This window comes from Corvus kubaryi, unplaced genomic scaffold (assembly GCF_017639235.1).
Source record: "Corvus kubaryi isolate FWS band 111438036 unplaced genomic scaffold, C.kubaryi_AGA036_p1.0 69, whole genome shotgun sequence".
Taxonomy (NCBI): domain Eukaryota; kingdom Metazoa; phylum Chordata; class Aves; order Passeriformes; family Corvidae; genus Corvus; species Corvus kubaryi.
The window spans coordinates 7,668,769-7,696,503 of record NW_024582057.1 but is presented as its reverse complement, the minus strand read 5'-3'; the positions used below and the strand labels follow the sequence as shown (position 1 = coordinate 7,696,503).

At 38.2% G+C, this 27,735-nt stretch overlaps 1 protein-coding gene across 4 annotated transcripts in view; it reads left to right on the top strand.

The window, feature by feature from the left end:
- Positions 1 to 27,735, top strand: part of CDYL (chromodomain Y like) — a 106,375-nt gene that overhangs the window by 37,934 nt on the left and 40,706 nt on the right. For 3 of the 4 annotated variants that reach the window (XR_006019701.1, XM_042049098.1, XM_042049097.1), the window contains exon 2: positions 8,871 to 9,537. Coding sequence is in view for 3 of the 4 variants with exons in the window: in XM_042049098.1 (XP_041905032.1) it covers positions 8,871 to 9,537 (667 nt within the window). In the remaining variant the exon portion in view is untranslated. Of the gene's footprint in view, positions 1 to 7,384; positions 7,464 to 8,870; positions 9,538 to 27,735 lie in introns of all 4 variants that reach the window. The other variant, XM_042049099.1, reaches the window with a different exon arrangement.

Here is a 27,735-nt window from a genome sequence, read left to right as displayed (position 1 = left end):
GAAAATGGTAATTATTGGGAATGTATCTTCATGCAAATTACACTAGCAGGAGGTATATGTGTGTTAAAACCAGTGGTTCAGTGTAGGCTAGTTTTATTTCTGTTTGACATGTTTGAAGGATAAAGCTGAAAGCTACAAATACTGGTGAAACAAGAAAGTAATTTGAATACACACCTTATTGGAAAACCTGTACTGCTCATGTGCAATGTGCAGGCCTAGTAAAAAGCTAATTATGTGTGAAGATCATGAACTTACTGTGTGTACTCTGAGTCCTTTTTTTTTGTTGTTAGGAAGGTACACACTGGACGAACGTTGTAGAACCTGTTTTTACAAACAAACTTTAAAACCTTGAAAGTTGAAAGAATCTTTGCCAAGCAGAGTTACCAGCAATCACACAGCTTTATTTGTACTCCACAGCCTGGTTACAAAAACAAATGGGAGAGTATAGTCATGGAAGCTGCAGTGATATTAAGTAAGAAATGAGTTCAGGTTCAGACTAAAGATGGAAAGATGGAGGGACTTGAGACCCAAACCAGAGAAGTACCTTTTTCTATCTGGAAAAAATAGTTCATCTACTAATAAATCTTTTAAAGAAACAGAATGTCAGAACTAAGAGGCAGCTATGCAAGCATTGAGGTTGATTAATTAGGGGATGTTTTCATATCACCAGCTTTTCTAGATCAAGTGTTGAGGGAAGTCATATTGCAGGCAGAGTGACCAGGGACACACATTCCTCTGGGACATGTTGGCATTGAGGTAAGGAATACAGAAGAAGCCAGCAAATAATGTTGTTCATAACTATGATCTAGAATTGCTTAGTGCCTTTGTATTTGAAAACAAAGATTCAGTCATGGTCGTGTATCCAGGAGCTTTATTTGTTATTAAAATAAGCTTTCGATGCAAGGGTGAGAGGAGCCAGGTAGGAGGCTCTGTGTTGTGCATTCTTGGATGGGATCATTCCAGAGAAAGCTTTTGCTGCTATATTTAGAAGTAGCATCCCAGAACCTCTAAGAGGAAAAAAGAAAAAGAGGCTGCTACTGAATAAGATTCTAAGAGCTGAGGTCTGTGTCCCTTCTTTCTGAGGTTTGGTCAGGTCTACAGTAGATCTGATCTGCAATAGCACTACAATATCTACAGTAAATGTCACTGCTGCTTCTGCAAGCAGTAGGCTGCTAAAAAGCCTTGTTTGATGTCGGTAGATGAAATTGTTGTAGAATTAAGTGAAATTTGATAAAATGACTACAGCATACCAAGTTCACTCTTCAACTGTCCTATAATTTTCTTTTTTCTGCTCCTCTTTCTTGTTACAATTCCCATTTCTGAAGTTTGCTTAGCTGTAACAAAGTGTTCTCTAACGCTTAGAATGCAGTTTTGCTGGGACCTATTCTCTGCTTAAGACACTCGTTTTAGATAAAATATTTTGAATCTTTATCAGTCATTTGTACTTGAGCACTGTTGAAGGTCCAGTTTCTCCCGCTTTGAAAGCAAGTCTGTAGTCCTGATGCTTAATATTGACAAATTCTTTATCTGCTACTCTGTATTATTCTAGCTGAAGGACAAAGTGACAATATTTCTGTTGGCCTTATCCTTTAAGTAAATAGTTGTCAAGCTGTTGAAGCTGTGAGGTGGCTTCAGATTATTTCTACATTTTCCCAAATTATCACACCCAAAATATGGGGATCTTTGGGTGAGTTTTTCCTTTCACGTTGCCAGAGTTGCCAATAATAAGCATACATTTCGGTTTTCTGTATTTTTTAATTTAGCAAAACATCGGTAGCACCAAGTTTTGGACCTTCACTTTTTGTGACTGCAGTGGAGACATATAAGCAAGAGAATTTGGCAAGTGCAGACAGGATATTTACCTCTGGGAAAAAAATATCCAGAATTTGCCTCCTGACATGTAGCTTTTACAATGGAATTGAAGATGGGAAGAATTTCCTTTGGCGTTCTATACGTGGATGATGCTGAAATCTTCTAATAACTAATAATGATAAAATTTTTAATAACTTAATAACACAGTAATACTTATGTAATAGCTTTGACTGACAAAAATGTGTTTCCTAAATCCAGTGCTAGTGGGTTTTAACAGTTTTTCCTGATTAGGACCTTTTCTGTTTAAGATGATAAGCCTATTTGATGCTACTTGTTCTTATTTCAAAAGGAGGAAAACAGTGCATGTTTGGTAAGAATCCATTGTTGCAGGTGTTTGTTTATATTAAGTTTGTACAGGTATTAACATCTTTGAATGGATTTTCATTCTGCTTTTGTGCAAAATAGAAAAGGTGTGTCTATCTTACCTCAGTGTAAATAGAAGGTTAGAACTGTTGCAAACAGGGAGTTGATAAAATGAGATTAAGATTTTCTAACTATTCTTGCAATAGCTAGGTGACTATAATGGGTAAAGCAGTTGATAAATTCTGCAGTAGCCTCTAACTTGCATTGCAACTGTTGTAATGATTTCTCTGTAAATTATATCTGGAAAAATCTGTGATACTGACAGTTTAGCATCAATCATCAGTGGTGACTTGTGAGGAGGTAAATCTCAGGCACACTGTTTATCCAGGGAGTTAATTCTCTAAAGCAAAGTCACTTTTTCACAGGTCCTCCCTCCACGCCCATTTCCCTGATGTCCTGTATGAAAAAGGCTTCTTACAAATATCTGCTTTCTGCTTGTGATCTACGTTTTTTAATACATCATAAAGGAGTTGCACATACAGTGATTAGTTTGTTTAATGTAGGTACCAGGTATAAAACTTTCTGAAATGCTTTTTCAGGAGGCAGCTGTGCAACCAGGCATGGCATGCACCATAGCTGTGATTCCCCGGAATCACTGGCATTGATGAGAATGCAGTAATTAAACTCTTTTGTCTATTGTCTTTGCTAAGACCATGAAAGGATGTAAAAGTTGATGATAAATAGTGAGCTTGACTGGGACAATTGTGATTTTATAGGCAACTTGATTAGAAATTTATATAGAGGGTGAATTAAAATGTGAATTATAATCCGCAGGGCACTACACTATATTAATTGAATGTTGCGGATAGCCACAATGTTAGCTCTTGCATGACTTGTGTCCAGGAATCCTAAAGGAATGGACAGCCTTTGATTGAAATAGAGCTTGGGAAAAAGAGAAATCTTAATATTTGTTTTAGCACGGCTGTTTAATTTTTGAAAGGAGTGTTGAGCTATGCAGTTCTCTTTATTGTACTGCTAGCATGAAGGACCACAGGAAGTGTATTAGCCCCTTGTGGGACTCCTGCTCATAGACATGAATGTGTTCCAACCTCACTGCACACACTGCTTCCTCCAAAGGAGGTTGGGAGTGACTGTGAATTGCAAAGTGATGATCCTGTATGAACTCATCCTGCTGGTCCCAATTGCATGAAGACAGTGGAGCTCTATATTGGCAGGCCTTGTCCCAGATCAGGTATCATCCTTCATCCCAGAGCTGTCACAAAAGTAACTCAAAAGCTGTATCATCTGCTGTAGCTAATTTGACGGAAAGGCAATAATCTTCCCACATCGGATCCACATTTATTTTGTACAGCTCTGGCTTCCAGAACAATGTATTTGTAATACAGCCCTCACCATGGCCAGTCCTGTACTGTACAGACACTCTGGTCAGTCATGCCATAAGGATGCAGCAGCTCAGTTTACAGCAATTCATCGACTGTTAATCCAATCAGTCTGTTCTGCTAATCAAATCAGTCAGCTCCGGGAGCATGTGGCGGCAGGCTGATGTGTGCACTTCCAGGCTTGCATGAACGGAGCAACGTGGAGCTTTGTACAGTGAAGATGAACTCGGGTTTATATGGTATCCTAGTGTCGTTTTTTAATTATGCTATTTAAACCTAAACCATACAATATTGGGTTTTGATATTCTTTTTGATACAGATTTTGATATTCTATGTGTATGTGTTAAGCTGGTTTTAAAATTTCCCTGCTGGTGCTAACTGCAGTGAGCAACTCTCTGACCTGGCCTTAAGTCATCCTATGGGAAATTATGTATTTTCTATAAAATGTCTACATTTAAGATTTTAGTGCACATTTTACAGACCTTCAGGTGTGTTTTGGGATCCTCATCAAATCTCTTTTTGAATAACTGTTTTCCCAAAACTACTTTAAGCAAAATGTGGCACTTAATGGTTTTTGTGTTGTATGCTGCTATTTATCAGTTGATTTTTTAATGTCAAATGCATTTATTTTATTTACAATAGAAAGTATTTGAATACTGTTTAGCGTTGACTTCTGCAGCGTTTTAATAAATGGAAGATACAATCACTTGTAAATGTTGCTGATTGCTTATGGGGATCGTTTAGGTCCCATTTGTGTGTGAAACAGTTTCCAATTTAAGGAAGGGTGACTCTTCACTTGTAGTGCATACATGTGTGACATGTAAGAGTTGCATTTATTCTAGCTTTCTGTCTGACTTGGGCAATATCTGCAGTAGTAATTTGGCTCAAGTGGAGAAAATCAGTAGAGTGAAGCAGTTGGTGCTGTGACCCCCACCTCTACATATTCTGCTGCGCAGCACTTTTATTTTGGACTAGATTTAGTGGAGCCTCTCAGGATCAAATATCAATGCCACTACATGTATTGAAACTGTTCAGAGGTGTTACTTGCTTGGATCCGTGTGCCCCCTTAGGGGTTGAAGCATGACAGATAACACCATTGCATTGGTACATTTCCATTTCCAGTTTATATTTCTCCATAAAGAATCCACATGCTGTATACCAAAATTGGTCTGTGAACAAAACCATCGCACAATAAACAGGAATAGTGCAGAGGAGAGAAGGATTTGCTCCCAAATTGTACTAGTGCTCTGAACCAAAACAGTAATGTAAACATAGCCTTCAGCTAACAGAACAAGGCCTTCTCCTATATTTTACAGACAACAGATAGAGTATGAAGTCAAATAGATTCTGTTCTGTAAACTTTAAATTAATTTAGCCTGACATGAATGTGAGGACAGAAAGGAATATGATGCGAATGCACAATGGATTTATTATAAAAAAGGCAATAGTCATTGAACATGTACATGCCCACATGTGTTTATTTTGGTCCTTCTGTTTTTTGTTGCCTTCCCACCCCCCGACAGCTGTACCTTTAATTTTATTGCTTCAAATATTCTGTTAAACTAAAGTGTGATCTTTTTAATATATATACATATACAATGACAGAGAGTATGCCTTATATTGAGTTTACAAATGTGCCCAAATTATAGTTCTTTAGATTGAGAATGTTCTTCTGAATTTTATGCTTACTTTTATTGACATGAACTAAAGATCTTTCATCAGGGATTAAGAATAAATGTCCTTTTCCTGACAATGAGGTTACTGGACCAGTCCAGCCCATATGTGTTTGTTGTCCTCTGCTGTAAGTTGCAGTCCTCTTAAATGTGTCAGAAAATACCGCATATGTGGCTGCTCTCCAAACCAGTTATTTCAGGGTGCCTACATTAACTCAGGTATTCTTAATATCTAAACCAGGTCACTTTGACAGAACTACATTAGGGAATAATTATAGAAGAAGTGCTGACAGGTGGGGAGGAGCTGTTGTCTCTGAGCGCAGGACAGGGAGGAGGAGTTGCAGTGTTGCCATTTTCACCTGGTGCAGCTGTAGCCAGACAGAACTTCAGCCTGAAACCATATACTTTTCTTGTTTGTTTATTTGTTTGTTTGTTGGGGATTTTTTTGAGTGTAAATTGTGTATAATTTGCTAATAAAAGCAATTAAAATCCTCAGGGAGGGAGAGCAAGCATGAACCAATTTTACCACATTCATGGAAGGAAGGGAAATTGACCATTTTACAGATGGGAAATCTCAGGTATAGTTGTGGTAGGTGGGATTATAATTTGTGCATTTCATTGTTGGATTATACCTCTGAGCAGCTCATTGTTTTCCTGTCAGTTCTTCTGCTAGCTGAGTTTTTGAGTGTCATTGATCAGTATCCCCCAGGTGGGGAAAGTGATAACATAGTATGCTAAAATAAACTGCAAAATGTTATTTTTCTGCCTCCTAGGTAGTTTGCCTGATAACTTTCCTCACACCTGTTATATATATTTTTTATGTTATTTTCTATTTTGTTGTGATTCTTCTACAACACTCGAAAACTAACCATTAATGGCAAATCCTGCAGTACAGAACCTTTTAATCTCTAAAAATAAGTACTACCCCATGGCACCAGGCATGGGGTACTGTAGAAATGGTAGTTGTCACAAAGTACTAGTCACCATTTCTAGTGTGATTATGGCAAAGGATGTAGTCTTGCTCCCAGTTCTGGATGAGAAACAGTTATGTAGCTGTTATCATCAGCAAAAGTATTGAGGCAGAATATTCCTCCGCAGTTCTTCAAGTGCTTCTAGGGGAGTCAGACTAGCCAAATGGAGTCAATCCAAAAAAAGAAGTTCCTCACTAAAGCTCTGAAGCTGCATGATAAATTGTGTATCACAGGTTAATTGCTATAAATTTTGTGTTGTAAATAAAAAATGTATTCAAGAAAAATTAAAGGGTTAGGAAAAAATTCCTTTAAATCAAAAAGAGTGATGTGAAAGTAGGCTTTGTTGCAGGCTTGGACAATACAGCTAAATATAACTGTTTTCTTTATGCAATTCTGCTTGCTCCATAAATCATTGGGTTAAGAATGGATTTTTGTGTCTCCTGTTCTAGAGTTCATCTGTTATCTCTGCAAGGTGTCTGGTTTTTTGGATGAGAGGGATGGCTTTTTACTTGAAAAGGGCATGTCCTTAATGGGTGGCCTTTCAGTATTGAAAGACAGTGGTAGAATTTTGTGCCCAGTAATTGGTGCTGGTCATTACAGAGATTTCTTACTAGAGAATAAAAATAGCTTGCTAGTAGTAGAGATCTTTCTCTGAGAATGATGCTTTTAAAATCTATTTTAGAAGGTCAAGAGAGTCAGAGAATATAAGCAAGACTAGAAGTAACTGCTTTTTTGACAAGATAGGTAGTTTGATTCATGAGTTTTGTGCCTAGTTTTAAATTTAACATTTCTGACTTAATATTTGAAGGCCTTTTTAGTCAGTCTCTACTAAAAAAAATTGAAGGCATGTTTCTCTACAGTGACTTTTTTCGACTCTTGGAGTTGCATTTTCTTTTAAGATGTCTTTAAATAGTTCCATGGAAAAACAAGTTTCATTTTTCTAGCTGCGTGTTTTTTTAAGCCCAGTAATACTAGGAAGTTAAATAATCGGAATAAAAATAGTTTTAATGTATTTAAATGTATTTTAGGATTTAAATAAAATTTGGACAGTTTATACTGCATGTCTCTCTGTAGAATGCATTGAACTGACTAACAAGGCAAAGGTGGAGATTGATTGTATTTTGTTTTTATTTTTGTGTTGTTGATTTTGTTGCCTTTTTTTAAGACCTATGCAGACAGAGCTCAGCAACAGGTGACAGAACAGCATAGTGCAACACCTGCAGGATATCACATGCAGTTGTAGGGTATGTCCTTATATTGCTGTTGAGATTATAATAATAGTAATCATTTAACCTTACTGTTGAAAACCAGGGAGTACATTATGATAGCATGCCTCGTGTTAAATTGAGATGCACTCTTAAGAGAATCTGTTGTCAGCAGTCATGTGATTTGGTAATGAATCATATACCATATATATACACCATTTATATGTGCACCATACGTACTTGTATTTTCCTCCCATCCTTCTAAGCTGTTCTGTAGACATTCCATTTGGTTGCCACTCCAGTAAATATCACTCTTTCTTCAGAGATTCTTCTAGGTAGGTGTGTTCTTGGCTTCTATGCATGGTCTTTGTTCATGAAGGGCTGGGAGTTAAATTAATAAATAATAGTCCCAAACCCCTGCTTTTTTTTTTTTTTCCCTTTTTAATACCAAAAAGAAGAGAGAGATGAGTAAGGCAGCTGTATCAGTCCCATAACTGAAATGAAGTGGGATGGAGGATTTACCAGAAGAATCAGTCTGGGTAGGAAAAATGAAATAAAAAGGGGAAATCCTAAGACTAGCCTTGCACTTATATCTCTTTTCCTGTGAAAGAATTCCCTTTCCACAGGATTAGCATGATTGGCATAAGTTTTGGTCTGAGGCATGAGCCTCTCTCCCTGCAGCTGCTGCTGTCTGCCCTGTCTGCTTTACCCCAGTGCCTGAATTCCTCCAGCCTATGGGTCCCACATGCAGTTGTAGCATATGCATGCTTAATACTTGTGACATAAATATCATCCCTCTTTGCAGATAAGTGAGGCATGGTAATTTGTTTAAGTATGTGTATCAAAGGCTCTGGCAAAAACAAATTCTCAGTTTTCACAAGAAGCCTCTATAAAAAATTGTCTGAATTTGCCCCAGTTCCTAAGCTGTTCCATATTGTCCCTAGTAGCTAAAGGTTAGCTCACTGTAAATAAGAGATTCTCACATATGCCTTATGCTAAGCAAGCAAATTATTCAAACAATATCAAATTGATAAGTTCGTAAGGTAAACACACAGTATTTATACAGCATATTTAAACATGGCCTCTATATTGAGAGAGGGAAATCCTGTCCACATTGAAGTTGGTGCAAGAGCTTCGCTGAGGCCGGTGCTGATTGTCAATTTTAGTATGTCATATTCAGATTCTTGTGCATGCAAAATACGTAGTGAAGAAAAATTTTGGTATTCTATAACATGTTTTTGAGATAAAAGTAACAATGTGAAGTTTAAAGAGGGGGATTTCCAGTCAGCAGAGAAAGACTGTAATACTATAGAGTTACAGTACAGAATTACAAAACTACAAGAATACTTTAAAATCTGTCTACACTTAACAGGTTATTTCCATGCAAGTTGCTCTCTTGAGTTGCATATCTGCCCATGTCTAATGCTTATTTTTCCTTTTTAACAGGTAGAGAGAATTGTTGACAAGAGGAAAAACAAGAAAGGAAAAACAGAGTATTTGGTGCGATGGAAAGGATACGACAGCGAAGATGACACCTGGGAGCCAGAACAGCACCTTGTTAATTGTGAGGAATATATACATGAATTTAACAGACGCCACAATGAAAAGCAGAAAGAAAGCACATTGACCAGGACAAACAGGACCTCTCCAAATAATGCCAGAAAACAAATTTCTAGATCTACCAATAGTTCTTTTTCAAAGACATCTTCTAAATCTTTAGTCATGAGTAAAGAACACGAGTCAAAAAATAATCAATTTTTTTCTACCACACAGAAATTCCGGAAAAACAATTCACCATCACTTTCTGGACGTAAAAACATGGACCTTGCAAAATCAGGTATTAAAATCCTAGTGCCCAAAAGTCCAATTAAGAGCCGGACAACAGTTGATGGCTTCCAGAATGAAAGCCCAGATAAAATGGACCATATAGAGCAGGATCAAGATGACTCTGTAGCACCAGAAGTAGCAGCAGAAAAACCTGTGGGAGCTTTATTAGGACCTGGTGCAGAGCGTGCTAGAATGGGGAGCCGACCAAGGATACATCCATTAGTGCCACAATTGCCAGTGCCAGTAACAGCCACAATTGCATCAGCATTAACAATAAATGGAAAAGGTAGGTGTACGACTCGTTGTTCTTGTGTTGATTTTTCATTTGACCTGGGGCTGTTTTTGCTGGTGAGATGCTGACAAATTACCCACACTGTTTCAGCCATGCTGAATCAAGTCTGGAGAACTTCACTTTATTTTACGTAACTATATGACTACAAAGCCATTTTGAATTTTACCAGCTTTTGGTTTCCTCGAAGAGATTCATTGGTATTTGTGTTTTCAGAATCACCATAAGATACATCTGTGTTTGCCTTGACATTGTGTGGTACACATATTTAGTGTACCATTTCTAGATATTACATCATTGCTTTAAGTTTGTTTAAATAGGTCAAATTTGGTATGAATATTAGAAACATTAATTATGGGAATAGATGTATGGTATGAGCAGGGATTCTTCATAACAGTTTACATATCTATTTTGTTATAAATACTGCTTGGAGAAAAAAACCTGTGAGAGTGATGTTGCTTAAAAAACAAAGTTAATAAGCTTTGTTTCTTTGAAAATTTGAGCCAGTTGAGGAGATGCATATGCCTTCTGCTGGATTGAAATGTCTTTTCATTATATTTTATCAATATTTTGTTGTTTATACCTCATTTGATATTGAGCACTTATTTAGGATGTCTGGCTTGCTAATATCTCAGTAGATCACAGTTAATTCAATTTGTACTGTAAAATTTGTGACACCAAAGAAACTTGAACTGCTTTTCTGGGAGGGAACTGTTTGTCCCCCCATCCAGCTGAGACCCTTGTTTAAGACTTCTTGGTCCTTATTGTTATGCCCCAAACCTTTGTTCTTCCCTGACAGACTAAGGTTGTTGTGTGGTCACAAGTGTTCTCGTAAGCATGCTTTTGAGACAAAATTTCCATGTTCAAATTTTCAAGTCAAGACTGCGCCCTCAAATAAAATGCAGCAGGTCAAATCTGCAGGTGTACTATTGACGACGGCTTGCTGGAAAAACTGTTTGGAATTTTTCGAGGACTGGGCCTGCCAAAAAACATACTTGGAGACACTGTATAGGGAAAAAAATGCACTAAAGATTTTGGGAGAGTTTGTGTTGGGTACCCTACTTGTTGATTGCATTGAGATTTTCCAAAAGAACAGCTGCAGCCGGAGAGGTTGAGAAGTGGTGGACAAGGGAGGAGTGTGTTCCTGGAACTGCAGTGTCAGGTCATGGACCAACCCATTTTGCTGCAGATGAACTAGGTAACCATGGCAATGCACACACGGATGCCAGGAATATCTCTTGCTTTGCATGGGCTAAAGAAGGAATGTAAATCTAAGAGGATGTAAACAAAGCTGAAGGGCAAGTTGCAAGAGATGCCAGGATGAGAGTTCTCTGAGTAGGTGAGGTAGAGGAGTGTGTTTTCGCATGAGATGGTTTTATGATAATTAACAGGCATTTTGGAGTATGGTGATGTTCCTAATGAAGTGATTGATAAGTTCTGCCTTTGGTATCCTGGGTTTTTTTACCTCATGGCAGACAGGAAAAATACCTGGGCATGAAGGACTTTTTTGGGTAGATCAGATTAAATCGTTCCCACCAACCTTTCACTCTGGTAATAGTGGTATGGCAAGGGCCCAGTTACATGGCATCAGATGGAAGCGGAAGGGCCTGCAGAGGAAAGGTAGTGACACGGAAGGTGTTAGGTGAGATACATTTCTGTTTCACTGTGGTGTTAAAATTTCCTCAACTGCCACCACCTCCTTCAACCCTTCCTGGGCATTAGTCTGAGCAACTAACAATGAAAGCTATTGACTGGCTCTGGGGATGATGGCAATACAAGAGTTTTCTCACACTTACATGATCACAAGATCCTAAGGTGCAGATCAAAAAAGGAGAGCCGAGGAGATAGTCACAATACGTGGTTGATGAAACATACACAATATGTTCCACCTTCTGTCTGCTGCTGGAGGCATATTCTTGCATTAACTGAGGCTTTCCCTCTCGGCCCTGATACACCGCTGCCAATCCCCAAGCTAAGCTGTGCAATCTGCTGGGAAATGGATGCTAAATATCCATATTTATTAGGGTTTTGTTTTGCTCACCTGCAACAATTTTGGGGGTCACCTTCCAATCATGCAATATTTCTGTGATTATAAAACTTAGGAAAAAAGTTGCAAAAGAAAAATACTTCACACTTATGTCTGACATCAGTCTCTTTTCCTAGCTTTTCAAGATTTGACATATCTTCCTCATGGAGGCCCAGGCTCCAACTCAGCCATTATGCAGGGCCTGAGTGGACATATTTAGGGAGAAGCCAAGAGAGACAGCCCTGTCTTCTAGAGCTTGCCTTACCTTGGAGCTTCCTGAGCTGACACATTAGTTGTCTCTTCATTAAAGATGCACTCTTCTCCTTGCTGCTTTTATTTTTAACTTCACACTGCAACTCATTAAAAATGTAGTAAATAGGTGCTTCCCTCCCCTGCATGGGGCTGTTGCAGTTCAGGATCCTGTTTTGCTCCTTACTCAGGACATTCCTTCAGTCTTAACTGGAAACCTCATCACATTTTCAGCATGACCTCGGGAATCATATATCATGAGGGGTATTTGTTGCGCAGAAATGCATCTTCATATGCACCAGATCTGACATATTAATAATGCAGATGATAGATCTGGCATTTGGAGCACTCTTTCCAAACTTCCCACCTCCTCCGCATACACCTTCTGTTAATTTTAAGAATTCCTACTACCACTTGGAGGATATGTAATATGAGGATGCTGTCAGGAAGACAAAAGCATGTTTTGAAAAATAACTTCTTACTTGAGCTGGTTTAGGAATTTTTTATCAAGACATTTTTGTTGGTAAACTGAGTTAGTCAAAACAGAAATCACTAGTTGTAAAGCATAATTTTGAAATATTCTAGAAGAACACATATTACACTTCAAAAAAAATTTTAGGCACCTTTTAAAATTAAAACTGAATTACATTTTTTTTTAAAGTAATATTGGAAAAATAATTCAAAATTTTAATATGAAAGCAGTGTTCCTGATTTTGAGATTATTGCTATGACTGTTTTGAATAGTGTGACTCAGGTTGATTTTTAAGTCTTGGCTCAGGGTGGTCAAACTCCTCTGTGTTTAGTCTGTTAGTTTTCCCCAGCCTTGTTTTTACCTTTTCATTTAAAGTTTAATTTATAAGAGGAGTACACATCAAAAATCCCAGAAACTTGTATGCATATGAAAATCCCATGACAGAAATTACTAGGAAATATTAGTGTTATTGTAGCACCTAATCCTGTTTTTTCTGGGACGAACTTCAGTGATGCAGTTCTTGTTCCAAAGATCTTACAGTCTCAAAAAAGGCAATCAGCAAATATCTGTATAAATATGCAGGGTTCTGGGGAATAAAATAACAGTAATGTTTACTCTGGGAGCTGGTGGTCTCAGCACACTGAAATCAAGCTGATATCAAAAAGAATAGCATTATGTTGAATGTTTGTATTTTAATGGTTTGGCCTTGAAAACTGAGTCAATGAAGTAATATATATATACAAGGTTAAGAATTAGGGTGATGTATGGATGAAGTGAGAACAGATCACTGAATTGAACATTGCTGTGGTTCTGGTGTTTTGAAATATGTGGTGATCATCAGCTCTTACTAAAAGCTAATAAAAGGAATCCTGAAATGGATGAACAAAACAGAAAGGCAACACCAAAGAAATGAAATGTTGTGGAAAAGCTGTTAGTGGAACCTACAAATAAAGCATATTACTCAAAAGTAGGCAAGACAAAAAGTGGCCTTGTGTCTAACAATAGGTTCTGATACCTTAAGAGTTTCCTTCATCAAAGTGGTATTAAAAAGTAGCTTTGAAATCTTACTGCAAATGGTTTCAGCATAGTACAGTCATAATATCCAGGGAAGTTCTATTTAATAGAGTGTACAACAAGAGAAGCTGTAAAGGGAATCTTGTCTGTCAGTCACACAGGCCTAGAGAGTTGTCTTGCAATTTTAAAAAGGACCACAAGCCAGGGGAATACCATTTCTTGACAAATTCTAGGTTTTTTTATTCTGGGAAACCCTATAGTTGCCACAGTTTTTATTCAGCTAGCAATGTCCAACATGTGGATGTAATTGAGAATAAATGCCACAAGAAAGGAAATTTTGTGCAGAAAGGCATGCAAAACTCAAAGTATAAAATGAGCAAGAAAAGCACATCTAGCTGTGTACGTTGTTACAATTAGAATAAAGCAGGCTGGTGCTGGCATACAAGAAGAGAAGACATACAAGAAATGCAGTGAATTACATCACTTGTTAGTCAGACAAGCACCACCAGTGTGCACAGTGGCATTAGCATCTCCCTCCTTGCACATATTAGTTCAGATAAATAACTTGCAGGAGCAGCAGGCTGACAATACAAAGATAGCTCGCAGTGTATCACCCTGCAAGGAACAAGAGTGTCTGCTGATATTTTAGTTGGATAATGGTGCTGTTTTTATCTCAAAACAATGGTATTGTCAGCAAAAGAAAAGCCAGGCATCAGGGAAAAAAAAAAAAAAAAAAAAAACAAAACAAGAAAAAAAGACTGAACTTAAGTTCTGTTTGTTACCTGTTCTCTCCTTTACCCAAAGCAGCTTATGGGATTAAAACCCACAGATTTGGAAAACCAAAAATCCACTTGAACACCAAAGGAAAATAGCGTCTGTTTGGTTAAGTGTCTGATAGCTTTAGTCTCAAAAGGAATCAAGCAAGCATGGAAGGGATTATGGAGGCCACTGGAACTGAGGAGAAACATCTGTTCTCAATGCAATACCAAGCCCAGCTGAAAGGAGTTCTGTCCCTCCCTGTTCATTAGGGTGAGGGGGGCTCATACACTTCCCTCCCAAATTCTCCCAGTTCCTTTTTTACCTCTGCCTGTGTGCACCTGGGTGTTGGACTCTGCATGAGGAATGGTCCACTGTCACCAACATAACTGGCCAAGCTCAAGACGTCCCATGGGAAGAGCACAGCACCTGACAAAGCTGTGAACCACAGAGTTTTCCAGATGGACCACAATCCATGCATATAAACCCTCTCTGAAAGCAGAATTAAGAGGAGGGTTGAAGAAGTTCAGTGCTGTGAATTTAGAGTGGCCAGTACAACAAAAGGAAAGTTGGGATGATGTGTTAGTTTTTTTTTATTTCTTTTTAGCATCCTGAAAGAACAGAGGCAGCTTTGAGCCCTCCTTTTGTTTGTTGGGGGACTTTTTTGGTTAAGTAGTAAAATGTGATTTACAAAAAAAGCCCTAAGAGAAGAACTTCCTTTTTCAGGGTGTTTGTACGCTGCACTTGGATGGTGGCTTGATCTCTGCTGAGTGATCTGGAAAGCAACCAAATATTTTATTAGTGCAAACAAAAGCCTATGAAATGGGTTAAAGTCCTTTGCAAAGCACTCTTAACTTCTAAAATTACTGGTTAAACTTCTTTTTCAAATGCAGAAGTGTGTAATTTTCTGTCTTTGGTTGTATATCCATTTAGCAAATCATTATAGAGTAAAGCAGTTTTCATTTAATCAAGCTTAAAGACACCCTTGGCTTGTTTTTTTCTCCAGAAGTTGAATTTCATTTCAATTTTATTTCTTAAGAATTCATATTATTATGTCCCTTATGCACTATATTGCAACATTTTACCCTAACACCAATTTATCCTTCTGTCTTACAAAGTCATGTTCAAATTCTTCAACTTCCTTACTCTTAACTAAAAATAATCTGAATTGTTGCCAATTTGTTTATCTGTATTTTCTGGCTTGGTAGAAATGAAAAAGTTTTAAGCAATATGGTAGACTGCATGGTCTGAGTCACGTGGAACATTGATCTGTTCTGGTTTTCTATCTCCCCTCTGCACTATTGCTTCTGCAGTTTATAGTATGCAGTATAGTTACTTTACGTGGAGCTCCAGGGTTGAGAACTCATTGTGAAAATCTTTTATCTTCAGAACCGTATACTAGGTTTATGTCAACAGAGTATACTATTACTACTACCCATCATCAGGATCTAAGTGCAGGGTTTGCTTTGGTTTTAAGGCTGTTTTCCTGATGTACTAGTTTGAAAACAAAGCGGTGGGAGGCACCAAGTCAGAATAACAATTTAATGGGGAAATTAAGGAAAAAATAAAAGAAAACACTGGTTCAAACTGACAGAGTCAAGATACAACCTAACTCCCTGTTAGTCAGGGTGGTGGCTGCAGTCCTCCTGAAGCAGTGATCCTGTAGAAGGGTCTGCTCTTCCTCAGAAGGTCCAGTGGTGGCTATGTAGCTCCTGTGCTCTGGAAATCCAGTGGAAGGGTTGTCTCTGGTGTTCAGAATCTCAGCTATATCTAGGATGGAATGCTTGGTTCCTCCCTCTGGGTGGAGCATCTCACAATGGGGTAATGAGTCATGAGGCCAAGTGTTGATTAGGCTCATTAACAGAAGATAGTCCAGAGGGAGTTATCTCTGAGTCATGGTGCAGGACAATGATGGGCAATTAACAGCAAGATAGTCTGGGGGGAGGAGGCAAGGAAACACTGCCCCACCTGATTTCAACAGCTCATGAGGATGGTAATAGAATACACTGCAACCCAGGATACCTGAGAAATATAAGGCATAAGTGACTAGTTGTTTCCTTTTCTGTCTTCTGCCATTCTCCAGTACTCAGAATGGAGATGTCTCAATTGGATGCTGCATTGGTGTAGACTTTTAATACAGCTGAGCTACTGTAAAACGTAGTTATTTTGAAATGAGTATTCCTTTCCCCAATCCCAGGTATGGGAGACACATTTTTTTAATGTATCTATATATGGTTAATCATATATATATGGCCTAACCAACTGCTCCTTTAAGGGCAAGCTTATTTTTATCAGCCTTCTGGAAGTGACAGTGAGGGAGAGGATGTGTCCCTGGGGAGTGAGACAGACACATACTTTTTTCCTTTCTTAATTCTGTCCCTGGAAAACCTTTAAAGGAAACTCTGGATCAAACTTTTTTTTTTTTAAAAAAAAAAAAAGGGTAAGAAATTTCCCAATAAATTCTTCATTTGGACATAAAAACCTCAGCCTAAGTTGCTAGAAAAACTCCTCTGTTATTCTCACTGGAATTTGTATTACACCTGTAGCCCACTGGTAAACATAAAGCTCAATAGTTGTGCAGTTCCTCTGATGTTACATCAGTTTACAGGAGCTGAGGATCTGGAGTCTCAATCTCTCTTGACTGACTGCTCAGATGGGGTCAGTAATGATCTGCCATTACATTCTCCTACAGCACATGTGCCAGTGTGAGATAAAAGTGAATTCTGAGGACAGGTTTGTCACACCTGCTGTGCCAAAACTTAGGAAAGATGAAGCACAATGAAGCAGAGCCTCTGTTTACAAGGCACCCTTTCAGCCTACTTTGCATACGTCTGCACAGAGAAAGTGTGTCGAAGATCAGAATGAATGATAGAACAAAAATGTTGAGCTACGTACATTTTTTTTTCATCCAACATTGTCAAAATTCTACAACTTCAGAGCAGCTTTTGAAATGTGAAGCACAATCAGAAACACTCACGAGGTGCCTTTTGCAGTTGTGCCTGGTAGAGTAACCACTTTTTTTGTCTCTTGCTGTTTCAATTTTTGAAAAAGTTTAATCTCCCATCTCTGTTAAAGCTGTGAAGGGGATGGAATACATATTTGCTAAGGCAACTGTCATTATGAATATGTGTTCTCTTGAAAAGATTAATCTTAATAGTTTGATGTGAAAATCCATTAAAAAAACTGTACTAAAACAACTGTAATGTGGTTTGTGGAAGATTTTCCTAGATCACATTGTCTACATAAAATAAAGTCAATGAAACATCCACACAGGGAGACTGTTACAGGTGGGATAAAATACCATACAATTTAGACGAAACTCTGAAATAATTTGTTTACACGAGTGCTTGTGAAAGAAAGAAAACAGTTAGATTTAAGAAGATGCAAAACTAAGATTCAAAACCAAGTTTTTTTAAGGCTAACTGTTGGGATAAGAGCTGGATACAGTCTTGAATGTTACAGGTGTTCATAGAAATACCTTTTATTTTTATGTATACATATATATAATATACTGCCCTGGAATAACTCTACTTCCTACCCAGCCAGAGAAATTTCAGTACTCAAAGTGGCCATAACCATGATCCAGAGCTGCTGCTGTGAGTTACTGATAATAATACAATGAAGTACTGTTATTTAAAAGAAAACAAATACAGAAGCCGTATGTTTGTAATGCTGTATGTATTTTTTTCCAAACAAAAATATCTAAATTATCTGCTCTACATACCGTTTATGTTGTAAACTTATTTAAGAACACACACTGAAATGCATTAGGCCACAAATTATCAGTTAATTCTTCTTTAGTAACTGTTTTCTTAATTTTACAATCTTAGAATGCATAAAAAAGCTTTTGTTTAGTAAGTATTTGTCATTTAAAATGCTTTAAAGTTTATTATGTTTTAGATGCTTTTAAGAAACAAAGGCAAATCATAAACATTGGCACTTTGAACTATAATATTCTAAATTTAAATGCATCTGAAAACTAGGAAGTCCTAAAATTTAATGTGGAAGAAGAGCAGGAAAGACACCATTGTACTATTGTAGTAAGAGGTCTTTAAACATCGCATTGAAACATAGATAAAGAAATACAGACTGTCATCTATTTTCTTTGAAAATATTCCTTAAAAGAGGAAACTAAAGAAAGTAAGAAGTTGTGCTTCAAAAGACTGCTCTGAAACTGACTGGAAAGATGGAAAACAGAGTAGGCTTAGTGGTTCATTGTAGCTGTGTCACAAGGTTGACAGTGGGATCTGTGCTTATTTATATTTAGTGATCTCTTTTTTAAAAAAGTATAGCAGTGAGCAGCAAAGGTACAAAACTTGCAGAGAAACACTTTATTACTTAAGCTACAAGAACACAGAAATTTCAGAGGGACATACCTAAAGCAGGATGCTAAGTGGAGTGACGAACAGCTTGAAGATAACTTGAACATTTTTCTTGCTAGCTCCTGAACAGAATTTTTAGTCTGAGATGCAGATAGGAATGCCTGAACACTGCTAAGGGCAACTCCAAGTAGACTTGGCCTAATATTGGACTAAAGAAGCTCTGAAGGTTTCTCTGTTTGTCACACACATTTGTTACTACCCTTCAGTCACACCTGGTGTGTAATGGATCTGTAGATAACATGCTGGCTGGCACAGTGTCTTCTCTACCTTAGCACCACTGTCCTTTGGATTTCAGCTTAGATTCCTGTGTTGTTTGAAAGACGGGCTAGAATGGGAGGGAATGGAGTAACTGGCTGATGAGAGGTGTGCCAGTGTACTTCCAGTGCATATACAGTTGGGGAATCTAGGCCAAGCCCTTGATGAAAGCTGGTACCACAGGAACAAAGAGGATATTAAATACTTTGTTAAAAAGTAATGTATCTAAAGGGAAAACAGTAATTATTTTGGAGAAGAAACAAATTATAGACAAGGTGAAATACTGACTGATGCAGTTGGAAATTTCTATTTGGGAATTGAATGAATAAGACAAGGAGACATCTAGAGAAATCAAAGGGTGTCAAATTCAAAGAGAAAGTTATAGCTTCCATTTAGTCCTGAGAACTCTTTGCTAAAACATGTTTGAGTCCCAAAGAGGGAGGTAATGGCCATTTAAAAAAAAAATAGGCATTTATGAGGATAATGGGACTATATAGTACCTATAGGAATGGTATCGTTCTACAAAGAATGTGAGTTCTCTTTCCTCAGAAGTAAGGAAATGTTTTGTGACATATCTGAAAATTGTAATTCAGTCATTTTTATATGTTTTTCTACAGCATTAGCCAGTATTAGTTATGGATTAATTCTCTTAACTATTGTTTGCAGAATTACCTTTTTACTGTGCAGATGTTCAGAGATTCTAATCATTGCCCTGTTAGGACATCAGAATAGGCACTGGAAAGGCAGTGAGAAGGTAATGCTCTGATCTGGTTCCTGCTGAGGTCCTTATGTGAAGCACCCTTCCTTTACAAAATTTGTGTATAGAAATGTATAAAACAATCCTTTTAGAAAAAAGATGCTTCAGAGTTCAGAGGCTTTAAGTAAAGAGCACTGATTGTCATTCATCCTTGTTTGGTTTGGTATAGTCACCTCAAAACCCCATCCAGTGTAAACAGAATTACTGCCTTGTGTTCTCCCCATATCCATTGGTTTTCTGGATGGATTTCAAATTCACTGGGCACTTTTGAGAAACACAGGAATGAGCTGAAAGCAACAGTAAATGCAAAACTAATACTTATTTTACCAGACATAATACTTTATTGACAGAGCTAATTTAAAAATAATTTTCGGAAAACAGAAAGAATATCCTGCTGAGGCTTCTCTCAGAGTTGGTGAGTGTGTGAAGATGTATTTGTGGCAGTGCGCCCTTTCACCAAGAAATTCAAAGATAGTGGGGTTTTTTCTTATATTAGTACAAGTAGGCAAACTCAGTATGGCCATAATGGGTGTTTCAAACAACTTACTCTGTGGTTTGTGATTTTCTGTTTCAATTTCTGAATAGACCTGATGACAGATTATTCTGCGTTCTTTAGAGAATCATCTATTTTTACCTTCAGTGCATGGGTAGGCAATTAGCTTGAAAACCTGTTTTAAATATTTAAAAGTTTATACAAAACACAAATTACATTTTTGATTGCTATTATTGAAAGCTAGTGGGGCATTTTGTTTTCTTGTTTCTTTGCACATTGATAGTGCTTTTTGTTCCATTAGCTTTATTGGGTCCTGTATAGTCAGTCAGGTTTGGGAGGTGGTTTTACAAATGAGCTTTCTGAGACAGACAATGGAGCAGTGGAAAAAACCTTTTTAAATAGGTGAGAGGGAGGGAAAAAAAGGGAATTTAGGGGAAGTTTTCCATTTAAAAAACGGTAAAAAGTAAACAAATTAGAAGTCTTACCATTAGTAAGATATATGCATTATATAATAACTCTGTAGTAAGAGAATGGGTTGTCTCAAATGATCATACAGTACCAGATAGTAATGATGGGAAGTGGAGTGCTTGCCTGCACCATTGGTCAGGAGCTAGGACTTCTTCTGAAAGAAGTACGCTGAAATTAGGATTTTCTGAACTTGATTTATTTTCTGCTCTTAAGAATCAGAGGAAATGTTTATTTCAAGGATTTTCTTTCTCTTTCTGGAATGCTAGATTCAACAACCGTTAAATGCTCTAAAGAAAAAGAGAGTGTATTATGTTTAATCAGCTTTGAAAGCAATGAGTAAAATTATTCAGGTGTGAGTTCCTTTAAGACACATAAAAAACAAATGCTATGCTTTTTTTAATTCTTCAGATTGGTGGCTTTAGGTACCTGTTACGTTTATTGACCCATGGAGAAGTGCTGATGCTTTGCATTCATATTTCTTTTTGCATTTCCAAATACACATGTAACTAGCTAACATTAAAGATTGAGCACTAACTTTTCTGATAAAGTAAACAAGCCAAAACAATCTGTATTACCCACTGATCCTTATTTTTCAGCTTGCTGTGAAGCATTGAGGAAGAAAATGGACTTACAATATGTTAAAATATTTTGCTCTGAAGTCCTTTTTTTTTCCTCTAGTACTAAGTTTTACTCCGGCACAGTGGTCGTCTTCAAGGAATCGTTGTGCCTCTTTTATATCTTGTCATAGTTAAGGGTTCCCTGCTAATGTTTTTTTGGCATAGTCCAGTTTGAAATGTCATTTTATAGTTTAATAAGGTATATTAGTAGGGTACCGATTGGTGCATGACATGTTACGGAGTAGTCTGTTCTCTATTAAATATTTTAGGCATGCCAGTAATACACAATTTAAAAAAACAGTAATAAACTCTAGAGTATTTTCAGTTAAAGTGTAATATAAAGAAATTGTCACCACACTATTGTGTATGATAATTTATAAATTACAGCCCTAATAGGCTACTGTAGTACAAATAGGACAAATACATATGTTCAGGTTAAAAAGGGTGGGAATAATAATAAAATAACAATTATTTCAGGATAAACCTGTATAAAAGTCAGTGGGTCTGTAGTTGACCTGATATTAACTTCTCTATACTTTTCCTTTTGTAATTCTATCTAGTATTTTAGTACTTAGCCAGTGTCAGCATTAGCTGTACTATGATCTTCTAATAACTTAGTCAAATTCAGTGATCACATTTTCAAATGTTTCAGTCTTTTATGTGTTGGGGGTTTTTTAATACGCTTAAATCCTATCCTATCTTTCTCCTATAACTACTACATATACTCTTTGGATAGGCCTCATACTCTTTGAAGACTCAAAAGAAGAATCCAGTATTCTGAGGCAATTTTAGATTCTCCTGCGCAGAAGTGAGTTGGGCAGCACTGTGTCAGGATTAGGCAAGACCCTTGGGGAGGCTGTTGAAACCTTTGGATGAAAACTGAGATACTCCAGCATCCCTGGCAATCCTCAGCAGTTCAGGAGGATTTCTGTTGGTTTCAGGGTAATATGAACTGTTATGTGATCGTTGTTTGCTTTTACAGACCTTTTTTATAGGTCAGTAATTTCCTTGGTATGTGTCCAGTTTTCACAGATACTCTTGTAATTCTGCACTAATTGTACTGTAACTTCTTTTAGGAGTAAAATGTTTTTGTAGAGGTTGAAGTTAGGTAGGCAAATTGGTTTAGTATTATTTAAGTTTCTTTTAATTTAGATTTTTCAGAAATTACTGTGAAATCCTAGAACTGATCTGCCCAGTGTTTGTACCTCAGATCAGTCTCGTTTACATGTTAGATACTATGAAATTACTGTTTTGAACAAATCAACAAATTAAATGCAGTACTGCTTTGTAGTATCTCTGCTACTGGTAGCCTTGGCTGCACTGGTTACAATATTGTGTTTTGGGAACCCGCTGAACACACTGAAGGTTACTATTAAGACAAATGTTCTAAATTTTAGAAGAGGAAACTTCAGCTTGCTGAGAGCTTGGTTGGGAGGGATTCTGTGGGAAGCTTCCATGGAGGATAAAGGAGACAGCAAGCGCTGGGAGTTTTTCAAGAACACTCTCCTGGAAGCACAAAAACCATTTATGCCCTTTAAAGGTGAGGGAAGTAGGGAGAGACCTCCTTGGTTTAACTGCGAGCTTTTGAATCTGCTCAAAGCAAGGAGCAGTGCACCATAGATGGAAAAGCAGATGGCACCCAGTGAAAACTACAAGAACATTTCCAGGGTGTGCAGAGATGCAGTTTGACAAGCAAAAGCTTAGCTCAAATTGAAATTGGCCAGAGATGTCAAAAACTACAAGAAAGGGTTCTTTAGGTCCGAAATAAACAAGCGGAAAGAGAAGGAAAATACTGGCCCACTGTTAAAACAGGAGAAGTTAACAGTCACCAGCAGTGCTGGAAAGGCAGAGAAGTTCTCAATGCTTTCTTTACCATCTCAACCACCATCTTTACCAGCCCTGCTGGGCCCCTGACCTGGGAACAAAAATCCAGGTGGATGCAAACAGAGACCTTCCATCAGTGAAGGAAGAGTTGGTGTGTGACCTGTCACAGGAATTTGACCCACACACACACACGGGCCCTGTCACTGTTCACCAGAGGTGTTAGGAGGCTGCTGACATCACTGCAAGGCCACTCTCCATAATTTTAGAGATGTTGAGAAGTTGTGGAGATCAGGGATGTCTCAGAAAGCCGGAAGAAGACTGATGTCACCCCCATCTACAAGAAAGGCTTACAGGAGAATCCAGGAAATTATAGGCCCGTCAGTTTTACTTCAGTCCCTGGAAAAGTGATGGAATGAGTCCTGCTGGGAGCCATCACAGTTCAGATGAAGCATGTTATTTGGAAGAGCCAGCTTGGATTCACCGAGGGCAAATTGTGCTTGGCAAACCTAACCACCTTCTACAACAAAGTAACCTGCTCAGTTGATGTAGGGGGTGAGTGGTGATACTGTCTACCTGGATCTCTCCAGGGCTTCCAAAATGGTCTCCTACAGCCTCCTTCTGCAGAAACTAATGTGTGACAGTCTGGCCTGGTGTCCTGTGTGAGGGAAACAATCCAGGAGTGTATCACAGATTGGGATCTACCCAGCTGGGGAGCAGCTCTGTGGAGAGGGACCTGGGGTTGGTCCTGGTGGACAAACAGCTCAATCTGAGTGAGCCGTGTGCTACTCCTGCAGCAAAGAAAGCCAGCAGGATGCTGGGCTGCATCAGCAAGGGCATCACCAGCAGAGATGCAGAAAGCATTGTCCCTCTCTAATTGGCACTTCTCAGGCTGCACCTTGAACACTGTGTTCAGTTTTGGTCCCTGCTATGCAAAAAAAGCTATGGACAGGCTGGGGAGGGTCCAGAGGAGGGCCACAAAAATATTCAAAGGCCTGGGCAGCCTGCCATGTGAGGAAAGGCTGAGAGACAAATGGATTTGTTCAGCCTTGAGAAAAGAAGGCTCAGAGAAGACCTTATCACCATGTCCCAGTATTTATAGGGTGGCTACAAAGAAGATGGAGGGTCCATTTTAACAAGGAGTCATATGGAAAAGATATGGGGTAATGGGTGGATACAAGTTGTTCCTGGGGAGATGGGTCACAAGAGGAAAATATTTCATAACGGAACAATCAGCCACTGGAATAAGCTCCTGAGGGAAGTGATGCATTCCCCAGCATTGGACACTTTCAAGAATCAGCTGGACAGGGTGCTAGGTCATCTTGTCTAGACCATGCTTTTGCAAGAAAGGGTGGACCAGAAGATCCTTGAGGTCCCTTCCAATCTGGTATTCTGTGAATCTGTGATACTGTTTCAGGGATGAAGTTTCTAATACTTAGGCATTTAGTTGATTTGTTTAAAATTACTTTGTATATTTAAAAATGTGGTCTAGGAAGTGAAGATTTATGAATATGCAATTGAAATTTTGTTGACAGAATATCTACATTCATGAAAAAAAAAAAAAAATCTTATATCTAGTTAGAGTAAAGCCCCTAAGAGGAAGGGATGAAAATGGAATTGTACTCTCGTCTTCCCTTCATGGAGGATGTAATGCCCTCCTTCACTTCTGAATTTTTATAACCACAGTAAATGGTAATATCCCTAGTTAGTACAGGGATCCCAACTAGTTTTTATTCTCATCAGGGATCAGATAAAACACTAAAGCCAAAAAGTGACTACCTTGAGTTCAGTATTTCTCAGTTATAGTAGATGAGGGGGGAAATGCCTTTTGTTATTGTTTGGTTTGTCTTTTTCAGTTACAGTACTGGAAAGAACAGCAGCATCATTCCAGTTCCCTGAAGGAATTATTTTCTCATTCATTACATTCTTATATGTAAGTTACATAATTTGCTGTAACCGTTCATTTCTCCAGCTATATCTTTTTTCACACTCACAAACAGTAATCAGGTTAATCTCTGAAAACACAGGAAATCTCTGGCCCAGCAAGTGGATTTTACTGCTAATTTAAAGTCGGGTGGCCCAGACCCCCAAGTCTTCATTTTCTTTTTATCTTAGTATCTTGTGAGATGCACAATCAGAATTTGTTTGGTTTTTTGGAGGTTTTTTAGGAAAAAGTTAAGAAGTGCAGACAGGTTTGAATAGCCAGCTGGTTTGCAAGGTTTTCACTAGTGTTGAGCTGCTAGTTGGTTGTATTTTCATGGGTTTAGTTGTGGGAGAGCCAGGCTATGGAGGGAAATTGAAGCTTGGTAGCTCCTTCCTATGGAGCTGTTAGAGCTCTATCATCATCTCAGCTGTTGTCTCTTTCTCAAAAGGGGACAGAGAACACAAAATCAGACTGGCTGGCAATGCTTGGAAATGTCTTCAGTATGAAAAACTATGGAAGAAAAACTGTACAAATACGAAAAATTGAATTTTCAATGTTCCTTTCCAACCTCCAATGATATTTAGGTACCTGCTAAGTCTCTTCAGCATTCTGGATATAGCAGTGGGGGAAAGTAATGATGCAGGTTAATCTTCACAAGGGCACTTGAGTTGGGCAAAATCATCCAAATAATAATGGCCCAAACTCTTAAAAATAAGAATTACACACAGTTAAATAAAACCCAGCTTTTATTCTCTTACCCGTGTTCAGGCACAACAAAGTAAAGTGCGAGTAAGTAATTGGTAAGAAATGGAATGTTCACACTGAAACTAGTTTAGATTTACCTACTCAGTTTACCCTTATAAATATAAGAAGAGAAAGAGGGTGACAAAGTTTCTTCATAATACAACTACGATTTTGTAAATTTTATCAATCTTGATAATGAGAATTTGGGTACAAGTTACCTTGTGATGCAGTAAGTTTGAGAAAAGATACAAGTTTTTTTTTTCTTATCATCTTTAACTCCATGTAGTAGTTCATCCCAGTGATCAGATCACAGGCTGAGCTGGTCCTGGAGGATCCATTCTTGGAGTCTTCAGCCCCTTCCCAAAGAGATGGGACCAAGTGCGGTCCAAATCCTCAAGTTCTTCCCTTCCCCTGCCTAGCCAATAGAGGAAATGAAAGGCACAGGGGAGAGGAGTGGGAGGGACCTCCTTTCACAGAGAGTGGAAGCTGGTGATCTCAGGTAGGGGTGCAGGGGAGGCAGTAAAAAGAAGCTGGAGACACTCTCAGGAAGGGAAATGCACCTCAGAAGTTTATTGTGATTTCAGTGTCTGCTGAATTTGAACCACCTTGGTAAAGTGCATAACCTACAAATTCCTTGAGTTGGTATTAGTATTCTTTCTGTGTGCTGTTATTTAAAAATAAAACCAGTAAACTTTTAAATTATTAGAAAATATTAGGATTGTGCACATTCTTCATGCAGAAAATTCCAGAATTACTTTAGTTTGTGGGAGTCCCTTATATTTTAATAATGTGTTGTATGAGGCTGTAATGAGAGGATGACTCACTTTGGGTGTACTGCATTGTACTGTTGTGTGGCAAATGAACCTCACTACATTAATACATTTGGATATATACGACTTCCCTATTAAAAGGAAACCATGTAGTATCAATCAAAGGTGGCACACAGTGGTCTCAGAGTTGAGGTGTGGAGTAGGAAGGGTCAGGAGAGAGGGGAGTATTTGATAGTACTTGACTTCCTTCTAAATTGTGTTTTGTCTGCATGAAGTGATAACATTTTCTCTAACATGATGTCCTTCTACAAGTCTTTGTGGTGGTTGCTTAGGCTTTGCAATGAATGGAGATTAGAGGTCATGATTCAGCAGGAATTACATCAAAACTTCGTATGAAAGCTATCAGCAATGTCCCACAGAATCCTACAATACAGTGATTGCATGGCAGTATTACTAACACTTTCTGACAAGATTTCTTGCCTTTTGTTCGCTTTTGTATAAATACAAAATATTGTGTTAGGCACTTCTGAGTAACCATAGGTCATGGGGCTTGTCTATCAAATGTGCTCATCAGCACAGAGGCTGCAATTTGTGATTTTTTTTTTTCCACAGTTGGAATGCTTTTTTTATATAACATTTTAAGTCAAAAGACACTGAGGTCATCTAGTCTGCACCCCAGTGCCTTCCAAGTCATTACATTTCATCACTTACTGCTATATCGTGAGTTAGCTTCAGTTAGCCTAGAGAATTATCAGACTCCGGAGGCTAAATTTTTGTTTGTCATTTAATGATGAATAGCAGGGAGTTGATTAGAAAAAATATGCTCAGATGAAAATACTTGTTTTGTGTGTCATGTTCTGCATAACATCTTGAGAGGATGCCATCTGCTTCTGAATAAATAAATAAACTGGATTCCTATTAAAAGAGCTTGCTTGCAGAAAAGCAGCTTATGTTTCAGTCATGTACACATAGCCTAGCTCTGGTAATGTGCCCTCCAAACACTTCCTTCTGGCAACCTCTGCTCTTCCCACCAAGACCTGTGCAGATTGTTATGCCTCCCTGAATGCCTGAGTGTGCTGACAGTGAAAAACTGTGTAGGCTGGTTATTAAAATTTCAGCTGAGGTCATCCTGATAAAGGGCTTGCTTTTGCCATTTGTAATTTCTTCCTTTAGCCTCCATCTCAGCTGAGGAAGAGAATAGTGGTGGGCTTACATGATTCCTTGGTAGATCTCTGCACTCCGGACTGGACTTTCTCTTGCATCTGAAAGCTCGGTTGGCATAAGGAGCTTGATGAATGCAAGAGATGTATGAGGATTTTTTAAATTGCTGTTTCCCCCTTTAACAAGAAAAGGGTTGGGATTGTTTTGCTTTGTTGTGATCTTTTTGTAGGTTTTGTTTTTGTTGCAATTGTCTGTAGACTAGCATATCACCAGAGAGACTTTTTAA